Consider the following 15,220-nt stretch of genomic DNA (forward strand, 5'->3'; position numbering starts at 1 on the left):
GATCATCCAGACCCAGGGACTGAATCCATATCTCTAGCACTGCAGGCAGCTTCTTTACCCACTGAGCTACCGGGGAAGCCCTGAACTTGGATTAGGTAATGACCAGAGCAACAAGAGAAAAAGTAGATGAATTGGACTTCCACAAAATTAAAAAATTTTGTCCTGCAAAGGAAACTATCAAAAAAGTGAAAAAACAATCCCCAGAACAGGAAATATTTACAAACCATAAGTCTAATAAGGGACCTTACGCAGAATATATTAACAACTCTCAGAACTCAATAATTATCAAAAGATAAATAACCCAATTAAAAATGGCAAAGGATTTGAAAAGACAGTTCTGCGAAACAGATAGACAAGGGGCTAATAAGCATGTGAAAAGATGCTCACCATCATCAGCCATCAGAAAAATAAAGATGCTCACCATTGTTAGTCATCAGGAAAATCAAAATCACAATGAGATACCACTTCATACCCTTTAGGATGACTATAATCAGAGAGATAGATAAGGATAAGAGTTGGAGGATGTGAAGAAAATCTGAACCCTTATACACAATTGGTGTGAATGTAAAATGATGCAGATGCTTTGTAGAAGTTTTCAGTTCCTTAAAATGTTCAACGTTAGGCTACCATATGACCCAGCAAATCCCCTTCAGGGTATATAGCCAAGAGAAATAAAAATACAGCAAAGCTTGTAAACAAATGTTCATAGCAGCATTATTCACAGTAGCTAATTAGTAGAAACATCCCAAATGTTCATCAACTGGGTAAATAAAAGAGTATATCCAGAGTGGAATATTATTCAGCAATAAAAAGCAATGAATTACTGATACAAGCTACAACATAGAGAAATCTTTAATAAAAACATGATACTAAATGAAAGACTCTAGTCACAAAAGACTATTTATTACATGACTCCATTTATATGGCAAGTTCAAAATAGGCAGATCTATAGAGACAGAAAGTGCGCTGGTGATTGGCTGAGAGAATGAGGAACAACTGTTAGTGGGTATGGGATTTTTCTTTTCTATACTAAAAAAATTTGATTATTGTTAAAAAAAAAAAGACTATAAAATTTACAGTTGCAACCAGTTTTTAAGTATACTTTCAGTAGTGTATCTTAAGTGTATTTATATTCACACTGTTGTGAAAGAGACCTCTGGAACTTCTTCATCTTGCAAAACTGAAACTCTACTCATTACTAACTTCCCATTTCCTCCCGGCAACCACTACTCTGCTTTCCTTTTTTAAATTTTGGCCGTGCTGCGTCTTTATAGCAGCACATGGGCTTTTTCTCTGGTTGCGGTGTGCATACTTCTCTTGTTGAGGAGCACAGGCTCTAGAATGCGAGGGCTCAGCAGGTGCAGCCCACGGCCTTGGCTGCCCTACAGCATGTGGGATCTTAGTTCCCAACCAGGGATCGAAGCCATGTTTCAAGCATTGGAAGGTGGATTCCAGCCACTGGACCACCAGGGAAGTCTCCATCACTACTTCCTGTCCGCATGAATTTCATTATTCTAGGTTCCTAGTATGAGTGGAATCACACAGTATTTGTCTTTTTGTTCCTAGCTTACTTCACTTAGCACAATGTCCTTAAGGCTAATACAGGTTACACTACATGACAGGATTTCTTTCCTTTTTAGGGTTGAAGAGTATTCCATTGTATGTATGTACCACATTTTGTTTACCCACCCATCTGTTGATGGAAATTTAGGTTGCTTCCACCTCTTGCCACTATGAACATATCTGTTGAAGATTCTGCTTTCAATTATCTAGGATATATACCCCCAGTGGGATTGCTGGATCACCTGGGCATCTCCTTAGAGTGACAAGTGTTCTAAAATTTGATAGTGGTAATAGCTGTACAACCACAGAGTATAATAAAAACCACTGAATTGTACATTTCAAGTCAGTGAATCAAATGATATATGAATTATATCTCAACAAAGGTGTTAAAAAACACAACTCAGAAAGGCTAAAGCAAGGATTTAGTTGCATAAGGATTTTGACTGAACTGGATAATTAATCTGATTAAATAACCAGTCAATCTTGTCACACGAGTAATTCTGACACTTATTTTCAATGACCTGGCTAGATGTTTAGGTGTTTTCTGAGACATAATTTCAGTGCTTTTTCAACACTGACCATTAGAAGTAGGAAAAAGAAAATGTGAGTACCTCACCTTAATTCACAATATTAAAACTTTTCATATTGTGTCAAGAAACACTGTAAAGAAATAGCAAATTCATACTAACTATAGCAATTTTTATTTCACCTGCTCTGTAGGTATGGCATTCACCAGATTTTTTATAGATAGGAAAATAAAGGACTTTACTCTCTTTGACTTCAGATTCACTTTTTGAAATGTCACTCACAATTATTTCACATAAAAGATGCTCAAAAGGCAGAGGGTTTATTTGCCTTTTTTGCTATAAAAATTATACAATTAAAAAGTCCTCTGTTCATCGTCACTGAATGGGGAAAGAGGTAATAAAAACACGAGAGAAAAAATTTTGAGGAAAAAACGTACATCAAATTCAGATTGTTCTCATCTCTAACTGCTGCACACAACTAGAAAAGATAACAGCAATATAGATGGCCACTGGTGTTCAGAAATTCATTTCTTTATCTTCTCTTCTCCTTCATCCAAACATTTTCAATTTTATCAAGATTCAAGTGGTACAGTTATATAAAGATAATAAATCAGATAATCTCAAAGATTTCTAATAATATCTTCTGAGCAGAGCAGAGCAAAGTGAGAGAAAACTCACCAGCCTGAGTGATCATTTTTAAAACAATACGTACCAGATGGTTTACGGTAATGATACAAGTCTGGAAGCCAGTTTTCCATCTTGGTCCTAAGCACAGAGTTAAATAATGGTCATGATTTAATTAAAAAGATACCAATTATGTAGGACAGTCTTTCTTTCCAAGTTACATATCTTATACACTTTGACAGTTTTTCCTAAAATAATCTCTTGGGGTAGATTTTAAGTAGGTTGAAATACTGATGGTTGATTTCAGATTCTTATTACAGGTTTTTCAAAGTCCGTCTATGTGCAGAAGCAAAATTATGAATGGCAACTCGAAGATCTGAGTTCCCCTCAGGGATGTCACAGGAGTTGACGACTGAATGCAGTGCCCGGGTATATGCTGCAAATAAAGATTAACATAGTGATCAATGAAGTAGGATTCTAAACATTTCTCCCAACCTCTTCCTATTAGTACTGCTTCTCTGCCCAGTCTTAAAGGCATTAACAATCCATTGAATAAGTATTGAGTATTTACCACATGCCAAGTACTCTGTGATTACAGAAAAGATCATGAGAGGATGGACACAGAAATTAAATTATAGTGTACTATTTCCAAACCAGAGGCATATACAAAATGTCATCACAGCATGAAGCTCAAAACGAAAAAGAAACTAGGAGAGGATGAAAAAGATTCCCAGAAGTGGCAACATTCCAAAAAAAAGAATCGGTAAGATTTAAGATGGTCTTGAAGGATTAATAGAAGTAAAGGAAAGAAGGCCTTCTAGGCAAAGAAATGAGTGTGTGGGGGTACAAGGATACATTTTTTATGTGGTGTGTACTGACAACAGCAGGTTCGATATGGCTGGAGTATGGCCTGGAGCCAGAGAGAAAACATGCCGTTTATGCACCGTATTTTGTACTTCAGTGGTAAGTCCGACAGATCTGATGATAAGGGAATGGCACAATCAGATGTGTGTTTTTAAAACATAATTCACAGGACTGATAAGAAACTCATATCGCAGATGGAACATTAGGGATACAAACACCACCACCATTTTCGGTGTTTGTATGAAGCCTCTATAATCTCCACACTATGTAAATCAATACATTTAGGAATGGACAGGAAACAGACATGTTAGTGACAACAGGAAATGACTCCATTTCTTCTAGCTGGTATTCCTAACAGAGTTTATATTGGTCCTCATGTTTCTCAGTGACCCCTAGCAGACCTGGCAGTCTAATGTGCATATACACACATTATAAATAATATACAGATGATAAGTCTTTGTTAGATAACATTCAAGAATCTGGATAAAAGGGTATTCAACTGGACAGAGGCCTAACTTAGATAGCTATAAACCTCTAATCTTCTTCATTTACAGGAGGACCTGCAACCCTAGTCTCGTTACTGTACAATGGGCTAGGACTATTTCCCCAGCATAAATGAAGATAAGAAGATAACATATCTCAAAGAGAAATATAACTCACTATAATTATTTTTATTGTCTCAGAGTTGTTTTGTAAAGGGGGGTATAACAGTCTTTGATATATAATAAGCACTTAGTCAATAAATGCTAAATTTCTACTACAATCACTTCTTTTACTCTTGTTATTTTTTATCTGCCATCAGGCCCCAACCATTCCTTAAAGATACTTACCTTTGTGGTTTTTATAGAAAATACAATTGTTGGCACAGGTATCTGGATGAGCATCCCAAAAATCAGGACCACAGCAGCAGAGTGGAGGTAAAGTAATATTATATAGTTGCATTTTCTCCTGGATCTGGGCTCTTAAAGCTTCTACATATCTATAAAAATACAGTATGACCAAGCAAAGTGAACCACCAGGAAGAGAATGCACATGAGTCCTTATTTTACTCCTAGCTCAAACTGTGAAACTATTTCTTATCACTGAGCCTCAACCCTTCCTCTGTGTACTAAGAGGCAGTACAAGGAAAAGCGCAGTGCTATTCCAGAGAGGTATTAGGTGACCAAGAAATCCGTTTACCTTCTGATGCACAGGGTGAGGGTTTGATCCCTGGTTGGGAAGCTAGGATCCCAGGAGCCTCATGGCCAAAACAGCCAAAGAACACAAAACAGAAACAATATTGTAACAAATTCAATGACTTTAAAAAAGGGTCCACATAAAAAAAAAAAAAAAAGAAATGTGATGAAGTTCTGTGCCTCCTAAAGCATAAGAAGACACAGTCAATTCACTTTAGGGAAAATGAGAACCCCGACTTCCTAACAGGTCTCCTCCAGGGCCAAAACTTCATGCAGAACTTTCCAAAGTACCTTTGGTATTCTTTTTCTTTCTGCTGTTGCTTTTCTCTGGCTCCTTTTATTTCCTCCAGTTGTAGTTGGGCTAATATCTCACTCATCTTCTCCCCTGAACATGGCTCTTCATGGGATTTCATTCTTAATATCCTCTGTTCTTCAGCATAACGTTGCTGCTCTTTCTTTTTCTTAATTCTGAGAATAAAATCATAACATGGTTAGGAATTTCAAGTCATTATTTAGAATTAGCTTTTAGGTCCAAATACCTCAAGAAATTCCCAGAAAGAGGGGAATCAGGAAATCAGTTTAACAACCCTAGAAAAGCCTCAAAACCCCCTGCTGGCTGATTTAAGTTTATCTCATTGTTCATTCTCTTGAATGGAAATGACCAATAGTTACTACTAAAAGAGTGTTCCCGGAAGAATTCTAACACAAGAACTTTCTGAGGTTAAAATTACAAGCAGACAGGACTTCGGCTTTTAGCTAAAATGGATTAATGGGGACTGGATTTGCCCTACCACCTTAAACAACCAAATAAATAAAACAACAAATCAACCCAGAAACCAACCAGACCAAAAACAAACAAACAAACAAAACGATGGTTTTCTAGACACTGGATATTCATTGATGAAAGACAGTGATCCTTGACAGATGGAAAACAAATGAAGTGAGTCCTACAAGTGTCCAAGTTCACTGCCTTCAAAGTTTCCAGGCAGCAGCAGCACAGGGCAGGAGAGTTGAGGTGGAGCCTGAGAGACTTTCTGAGTTGGGGAGATGACGCTGAAAGTACAGGGACACAAAAGCAACTGGAGTACTTAAGACAGAAAATCCAGGGGCCAGAGCTGCTCAGAGAGAGAACCCCAGAGATCTAGGGGGTCTCCTAGTACACAGCAGAGCACTGAGCATGTATGTGAGGACGCGATCTGAGACCAAGGACAGAGCCATCCTAAAGAGGGACAGGGAACAGTGTCCTGTGCTCACAGCACAGAATGGAGACTGTTCCCACCACTTAAGCCTTGAAACACTCATAATGTACAGGCACTGGGTAGAGTTTTCAGGAAGACTTTACCTCAGTAGTGGGGAGTAACGGTTGTTCCAGACACAACCAACACTGTAAAAGCAAGGCCCCAAAGTAACTTAAATAAAAGTGTTAGTCTGACTCTTTGTGACCCCAAGGACTGTAGCCCACAAAGCTCCTCTGTCCATGGCATTTTCCAGGCAAGAATCCTGGAGTGGGTTACCATTTCCTTCTGTATTCCTGAACAAAGCTCAGAAAAATTTTATAAGAATACAAAAATAACCAGTAACCAACCAATGAAGTAAATTCAATGTTGGACGTCTAATCAAAGATTACCAGGCATGCAAAGAGGCAGACAAATACAATTAATAATGAAGAGAGTAATCAACCACTCAAAATCAACCTAGAATAGACAGTGATTAGAATTAGCATAGAAGGAAATGAAAACAAGATAGAACAACTATTAATAGATCTTATACATTCAAAAAGTTTAGACATAAAGAAGACTGAGATCAACTTATCAAGATGAAAACTACAATTTCTGAAATAAAAAATACATTGGAGAATAATTCTGTATATTAAAGAAATAGAATTAATAATTAGTAACCTTCCAAAACAGAAAGCACCAGACCAAGATGGGCTCACCAAACAATTAAGGAAGAAATTACACCAAATCTCTTCAGTCTCTTTCAGTGGACAGAAACAGAAAGCACGCTTAACTCATTCTATGATGTCAGCATTACTCTAAAATCAAAACCAGATAAAGATATTAGAAAGTATTACTAATATTTCTCATGAACAAGAGGCAAAAATCCTCAAAATATTAGCAAGTCAAATCTAACAATGTACACATATATCACAATCAAAAGGAATTCAGGCCAATAATGAAAGGCTGGTTCAACATGAAAAAAATCAATTAATGTAATAGATCATATCAAAAGCTATATAGGAAAAATCACAATTCTATAAAAAGATGTACAGAAAGCATTTGACAAAATCAAACACCATACAATCCAGCAGTACCCTTGGTATTTATACAACTTACACCCACATAAAACCTGCGCATGGATGTTTTAAATAGTTTATTTGCCAAATGCTGGAAGAAACCAAGATGTCCTTCAGTAGATGAATGGATAAATAAACTGTTGTACTTTCAAACAACAAAATATTATTCAGTATTAAAAAGAAATGAGCTACCAAGACATGAAGAGACATTCAATGTAAATGCCTATTACTAAGTGAAAGAAGCCAATCTCAAAAGGCTACATATTATATGATTCCAACCATATGACATTCTGGAAAGAGGAAAACAATGGAGACAGTGAGAGATCAGTGGTTGCCAGAAGCTGGGGTTGGAGAGAGGGAAAGAAGGTGAACAGGCAGAGCATAAAGGAGTTTTAGAGTAGTAAAACTATTCTCTATGATACTTAATGATGGATACAAGTCACTATACATTTGCCCAAACCCATGAATGTGTAACACCAAGAGTGAACCCTAATGTAAATTATAAACTTTGGTTGATAATGATGTATCAATGCAGGCTTATCATGTGTTAACAGTTGTACCACACTGGTGGGGGATGTTGATAATGGGGGAGGCTCTGAATGTCAAGGGATAGTACATATGAACAATTGCTCTACCTTCCTCTCAATTTTGCCATGAACCTAACTTCTCTATAAAAATAAATTCTTTATTAAAAAAAATACACTGGATGGGATTACTAGCAGGTTAAACACTGCAAAACTAAATCTGAAAGCATAATGATAGAAATTATCCAAAATAAACCACAGCGAGAAAATCCAAAAATTTAAAAGGAACACAAAAAAGCAATGAATCCAATTAAAAATGGGTAAAGGACTGGAAGAGATATTTCTCCAAAGATGATCTATAAATGACCAACAAACCTAAGAAAAGTTGCTCAACATCACGAATCTTCATTCAAATGCAAATCTCAATGAGATTATCACCTCATACTATATTCACAACAATACGGATATGTTTATTTGTTTATTAACACTACTGAACTGTACACTTAAACGTGGTTACAATGGTAAATTATACATTATATGTTTTTACCATCAAAAGAAAAAACCGTGTCACATAAATAAATGAATAAATGAAGGGAAAAAAAATGAAATCAAGTTGTTTTCAGACATACAAAACCTGAAAGAATTCATCCCCAGTATGGGCATAACACAGAGACAGTACAGGCTTGGTTCTAGACCACTGTAATAAAGGGAAGATTGAGATAAAGCAAGTCACATGAAGTTTTTGGTTTCCCAGTGCATATAAAATTCTGTTTACACTGTTGTCTTTTAAGTGTGTGATAACACAATGTACATGCCTTAATTTAAAACTAATTGGCATCAGCAGACTAGCTCAACACAGGGTTGCCACATACCTTCAATTTGTAAAAAGATGCAGTATCTACAAAGTACAATGAGGCGCAACACAGTAAAACAAGGCATGCCTGTATACCCACAACTGCAGGAAATGTTAAAGGTTATCTTTCAGACAAGAACAAAATGATACTTTAGGTAATATATATAAGATTCTTATTAGTTAAATCTCTTTTAAATAATAACAGACTTCTTTAACAAAAATAACCATGTATTTTATATGTAAAAGTAAAATGTATAACAATAGTATAAAGGTTGGATGAGAGAAATGGAAGTACACTACTCTAAGATTCTTATACTAAAATTTTTACATTATTTGTGAAGTAGTATAATATCATTTAAAGGTAGAGTGTGAAAAGTTAAGAGATACACAACTATAAATCCTAGTGTGTGCATGCTCAGTCTCTTGAGTTGTGTCCAGCTCTTTGCAACCCCATGGGTTGGAGCCTGCCAGGCTCCTCTGTCCATGGAATTTCCTGGGCAAGATGGAGTGAGTTGCCACTTCCTGCTCCATGGGATTGAATCTGAGTCTCATGCATGCACTAGCAGGTGGATTCTTTACCACTGAGCCACATGGGAAGCCCTATAAATTCTAGAACAACCAATAAAATAACAAAAATGTCATAGTGTACAGGCCAACAACGGAGATGCACTAGAATCATAAAAACATAAAAGTAATTCAAAAAAGGTACAAAAAGAGAAAAAAAGAGAACTAAGAAGAAATGGGACAAACAGCAAGATAATATATCAAACCCTACCAATAATCACGTTAAAAGTAAATAGTCTAAACACCCAATTAAAAGGAAGAGATTGTCAGATTTGATAAAAATCGTAGGATTTGATTCAACGACACACTGCTGACAAGAAATGCACTTTAAATAGAAAGAAACAGATTAAAAATACAAGAAATGCGAAATATATGCTAGCAGTAGTTAAAAGAAGTTTGGAATAACTATATTAATATCAGACAATGTAGATTTCAGAGCAAATAAACTATCAGAGATAAAGGTCATTTCATAATTATAGAGTCAATTAACTGAGAAGACATAACAATTCCAAACATTTATGTATCTAATAAAAGAGCTTCAAAATACATGAAGCAAAGGCTTATAGAACTGCAAAGAAGATACAATAAATCCACAGTTAAGGCAGAGATTTTTAATACCCTCTCTCAATTATTGACAGAAAAACCAGGCATAAACATGGCAAAGATATAGACTTGATCAACATCCTCATGAAATTAAAAGATGCTTGCTCCTTGTAAGAAAAGCAATGACAAACCTATACAGTATATTAAAAAGCAGAGACATTACTTTGCCTACAAAGATCCATACAGTCAAAGCTATGGTTTTTCCAGTAGTCATGTATGGATGGAAGAGCTGGACAATAAAAAAAGCTCAGCACTGAAGAACTGATGCCTTAGAACTGTGTGCTGGAGAAGACTCTTGAGAGTCCCTTGGACAGCAAGGAGATCAAATCAATCAATCCTAAAGGAAATCAACCCTGAATATTCATTAGAAGCACTGATGCTGTTGAGTATATTTTCAAATGTTTATTAGCCATTTATATATTATTTCCTTAGGAGAAATGTCTATTTAATCCTTTGTCTACTTTTTAATTGGGTTATCTTTTTATTACTGAGTTGTAAGAGTTCTTTTATATATTCTGACTACAAGTTTCTCATCAGATATATGATTTGCAAATAATTTCTCCCATCTTTAGTTGTTTTTTTCACCTTCTTTATGGTTTTTAATTTTGATGAAGTCCAAGTTATCAATCTTCTCTTTTACTGTTCGTTGGACAATTGATTTTTGACAAACGCACTAAAGTATGCAGTGGAGAAAGAATAGCTTCAGCAAGAGGATATCCATATACAAAAAAACCACTTCACACTACATGTGAAATGAACTCAATCTAGATCACAGACTTAAATGTAAAACCTACAATGATAATCTTTCTAGAAGAAAACAACAACAAATTTTTGTGACCTTGAGTTAGGCAATGATTTAACTATGACACCGAAAGTACAATCTCTTCAGTCATTTACGAAATGTAAACTAAAACCACAATGGGGTACCACTACACACCTATTCAAATGGCTAAAACGAAGAAGACTGATCACACTTAAGTGTCGGCAATGATGTAAGGGGACTTGAACTCTCTCACACTGCTGGTGGCAACATAAAGTGGTACAACTACTCTAGAAAACCATCGGACAGTTTCTTTAAAAACTGAAATATACACCTACCATGATGATCCGGTCCACTCTCAGGTATTCACCCAAGAGAAAAGGTAACATATTTCCAAAGACTTGCACATGAATGTTCACTGCAGCTTTATCTGTATTAGCCCCAAACTGGAAGCAACCCAAATGTCCATCAACCTTTGAATGTATAAACAAATTGTGGTATATCCAAACAATGGAATGCTATCTATAAGAAAAAGGATAAACGCTTGATACCACCACAACAAAGACAAATCTTCAAAATAATCACTCTGAATAAAAGGAGGTAGGCCAGGACTTCCCTGGTGGTACAGTGGATAGGAAGGAGTCTGCCTGCCAGTGCAGGGGACAGGGGTTCAATCCCTGGTCCAGGAAGATTCCAACTGCAGCAGAGCAACTAAACCCACGAGCCTATGCTCTAGAGCCTGTGAGATGCTACGACTGAGCCCCTGCACTGACAGCCTGTGCTCCCCAACAAGAGAAGCCACTGCAATGAGAAGTCCGCACGCCGCAACTAGAGAGTAGGCCCCGCTCTCCGCAACTAGAGAAGCCCATGCACAGCAATGATGACCCAGTGCAACCCCCACAAAATAAAATTGACTGATTTTTTAAAAAAGGAACTGGGCCAATCCCACTTCTAGGTATATATCCAGAGAAAATCATAATTGGAGAGGATGCATGCACTCTTGATGTTTATTGGAAATAGTCAGGACATGGAAGCAATTCAGATGTCCATTGACAGAGGAATGGATAAAGAAGATGTGATACATATATACAATGAAATATTACTCAACCATAAAAGGAACAGAATAGTGCCATTTGCAGAGATATAGATGGATCTAGAGATTGTCACACAAAGTCAGTCAGAAAGAAAAAAACAAATATTGCATAATATTGCTTATATGTGGAATCTAGAAAAATGACAGAGATGAACTTATGTGCAAAGCAGAAATACAGTCACAGATATACAGAACAAATTCACGGCTACCAAGGGGGATGGGATGAATTGGGAGACTGGGACCGACACATATACACTACTGTGTACTGAATAGATCACTAATGAGAACCTACTGTAGAGCACAGGGAACCCTGCTCAGTGCTCTGTGGTGACCTAAATGGGAGGGAAAGCCATAAAAGAGGGGATATATGCATACGTATGACTGATTCACTTTGATATACAGCAAGAAACTAACACAACATTGTAACGCAACTACACTCCAATAAAATTTAGTTAAAATAAAAGGAGCTGGGCACAAGAGTACATGTTGCAGAACTCCAGAAAATGCAAACTAATCTACAGTGACACAAAGCAAACAAGTAGCTGCCTGAGGAAGAGGGGGCTGCGCAGGTAAGAGGTACTACCAAGGGCATGAAGCAACTTTTGAGGGTGATCGATATGTTCACTGTCTTGACTATGACAGTCATTTCATGTGTGTGTCTATGTATGTGTGAAATTTCATACGTGTAGTTTCAGTTCAGTTCAGTTCAGTAGCTCAGTCGTGTCCGACTCTCTGCGACCCCATGAATCGCAGCACGCCAGGCCTCCCTGTCCATCACCAACTCCCAGAGTTCACTCAGACTCACGTCCATAGAGTCGGTGATGCCATCCAGCCATCTCATCCTCTGTCGTCCCCTTCTCCTCCTGCCCCCAATCCCTCCCAGCATCAGAGTCTTTTCCAATGTAGTTTACTGAACATCAATTATACTTATTTTAAACAAAACACCTTCTAGCAGAGAGCAAAAAACACCTTCTAGTTGCACAATGAGAAAATTGCCAGAAAATCTAATTTAAGAGCTTTTGTTAAGAAATGTAACTATTCGGGACTTCCCTCATGGTTCAGTGGTAAAGAATCTGCCTTGCAATGCAGAGAACACAGAGTCAATCCCTGGTTGGCAAACTAAGATCCCACATGCCACCAAGCAACTAAGCCTGTGCACTGCAACTTCTGAACCCGTGCCACGAGAGAACCAGTGCACCTCAACAAAAGACCCTGCATGCCACAACTATGATCTGACACAGCCAAGTAAGTAAATATTTTTTAAAAAGCAATATAATTCAAGACTCGAACTTATAGACGTATGCTGATAATGTCAGTTGCTAAAAATGACTTTGAAACAAATGAGCTGCTATTTTCTGAACAGTAGTATGAGGTCAATTCACACACCTCTTCAATAAAGCATGGTCTGCTGAAAATTCTGGGCTTCCATCCATTTGTAGCAGCCTGTTTACTCCAGGGGAATTCTGGGCTTCCTTTGTTAGATTAATACAGGTATATACTAAAAAACCAGGAAGCTGTCCTACAAAGGCTCAAAGATCAGGCACTGGAAAAGTACAAGAAACTTGATGTGTGACTAAGTTCATGCAGATTCTGTCACCTCCAGTAGAGGTGACAAGTCCACTCTAAACAAGGATTTTCTTATAACTGTTCGGCACACTTACCATTCTTTCTTGAGCTGTAAGTCTACTAGGAGTATTCCTCAAACAGTCTAGAACATAAAAATAGCTTATATGGTATGTTGTTGTTGTTGTTTAGTTACTAAGTCATGTCTGACTCTTTGGGACCCCATGAACTGCAGCATGCCAGGATCCCCTGTCCTTCACTGTCTCCCACTGAGTTGGTGATGCTATCTAACCACTTCATCCTCTGCCATCCCCTTCTTCTCCTGCCCTCAATTATTTCCCAGCATCAGGGTCTTTTTCAGTGAGTCAGCTCTTTGCATAAGGTGGCCAAAGTTTTGGAGCTTTAGCTTCAGCATCAGTCCTTCCAATGAATATTCAGGGTTGATTTCCTTTAGGATGGCCTTAGGTTTGGACTTTAGGTTTGATTTCCTTGCTGTCCAATGAACACTACTCAAGAGTTTTCTCCACACCAGAGTTCAAAAGCATCAAGTCTTCAGCGCTCAGCCTTCTTTATGGTCCAGCTCTCACATCTGTACATGACTACTGGAAAAAGCATAGTTTTGACTATACGGGCCTTTGTCAGCAAAGTGATATCTCTGCTTTTTAATACACTGCCTAGGTTTATTGTTGGAGAAGGCAATGGCAAGCCACTCCAGTACTCTTACCTTGAAAATCCCATGGATGGAGGAGCCTGGTAGGCTGCAGCCCATGGGGTCACTACGAGTCGGACGCGACTGAGTGACTTCACTTTCACTTTTTACTTTCACACAATGGAGAAGGCAATGGCAACCCACTCCAGTGTTCTTGCCTGGAGAATCCCAGGGACTGGGGAGCCTGGTGGGCTGCCGTCTATGGGGTCGCAGAGTGGGACACGACTGAAGCGACTTAGCAGCAGCAGCAGCAGGTTTGTTGTAGCTTTTCTTTCAAAGAGCAAGTGTCTTTTAATTCCATGGCTTCAGTCACTGTCTGTAGTGATTTTGGAGCACAAGAAAATAAAATCTGTCACTGCTTCCCCTTTTTCCCCATCTATTTGCCATAAAGTGATGGGACCGAATGTCATGTTAGGTTTTCAAATGATGCGTGTTAAGCCAACTTTTTGACTTTCCTTTTTCACCCTCATTAAGAAGCTCTAAAGAGCTTCCTTCACTTTCTGGAAAGAGGAAAGAAGTTTCTCATCACTTTCTGCCATTAGAGTGGTATCATCTCCATATCTGATTGTTGATATTTCTCCTGGCAATCTTGATTCCAGCTTGCGATTCATCCAGCCTGGCATTACACGTGATGTACTCCACACAGAAGTTAAATAAGCAAGGTGATGATATACAGTCTTGCTGTATTCCTTTCCCAGTTTTGAACTGGTCAGTTGTTTCATGTCCAGTTCTAACTTCTGCTTCTTGACCCATATACAGGTTTCTCAGGGGACAGGTAGGTCTGGTAGTCCCATCTTTTTAAGAATTTTCCACAGTATGTTGTGATCCACACAGTTAAAGGCTTTAGTGTAGCCCAAGAAGCAACAGTACAAATTTCTCTGGAATTCCCTTGCCTTCTCCAACGAATACTGGCAATTTGATCTCTGATTCCTATGCCTTTTCTAAATCAGCTTATATCTGGAAGTTCTCAGTTCACCTACCGCTGAAGCCTAGCTTGAAGGATTTTGACCATAACCTTGGTAGCATGTAACATGAGCACAACTGTACAGTAATTTGAACATTCTTTGGCACTGCCCTTCTTTGGGACTGGAATGAAAACTGATCTCTTCCAGTCCTGTGGCCACTGCTGTGTTTTCCAAAGTTGCTGACATACTGAGTACAGCACTTTAACAGCATCATTGTCTAGGAAGATGCTAGGTAGGTTGCTTCCGTCCTCACTGTCGTGCCCATCCTTACATAAGGTTTTCTCCTGATCCCTCCAATTTTCTTGAAGAGATCTCTAGTTTTTCCCATTCTATTATTTTCTTCTATTTCTTTGCATTGTTCATTTAAGAAGGACTTCTTATCTCTCCTTGCTATTCTCTGGAATTCTGCATTCAGTTGGGTATATCTTTTCCTTTCTCCCCTGCCTTTCGTGTTTCTTCTTTCCTCAGCTATTTGTAAAGCTCTTCAGACAACCGCTTTGTCTTCGTGCATTTCTTTTTTTGGTAATGGTTTTGGTC

General features: G+C 38.0%; 1 protein-coding gene across 10 annotated transcripts in view; it reads right to left on the reverse strand.

Moving 5' to 3' along the window:
- Positions 1 to 2,241: 2,241 nt before the first annotated feature.
- Positions 2,242 to 15,220, reverse strand: part of CCDC15 (coiled-coil domain containing 15) — a 49,389-nt gene continuing 36,410 nt past the window's right edge. For 9 of the 10 annotated variants that reach the window (XM_027531684.1, XM_027531686.1, XM_027531690.1 and 6 more), the window contains 3 exons: positions 5,045 to 5,221; positions 4,409 to 4,557; positions 2,242 to 3,150 (listed from right to left, as the gene is read on the reverse strand). In XM_027531684.1, coding sequence (XP_027387485.1) covers positions 3,029 to 3,150; positions 4,409 to 4,557; positions 5,045 to 5,221 — 448 coding nt within the window. In that variant the 3' untranslated portion in view covers positions 2,242 to 3,028. Of the gene's footprint in view, positions 3,151 to 4,408; positions 4,558 to 5,044; positions 5,222 to 6,689; positions 6,789 to 15,220 lie in introns of those variants that run through there. The other variant, XR_003509343.1, reaches the window with a different exon arrangement.

The sequence above is a fragment of the Bos indicus x Bos taurus genome, chromosome 29, assembly GCF_003369695.1.
Source record: "Bos indicus x Bos taurus breed Angus x Brahman F1 hybrid chromosome 29, Bos_hybrid_MaternalHap_v2.0, whole genome shotgun sequence".
Taxonomy (NCBI): Eukaryota; Metazoa; Chordata; class Mammalia; order Artiodactyla; family Bovidae; genus Bos; species Bos indicus x Bos taurus.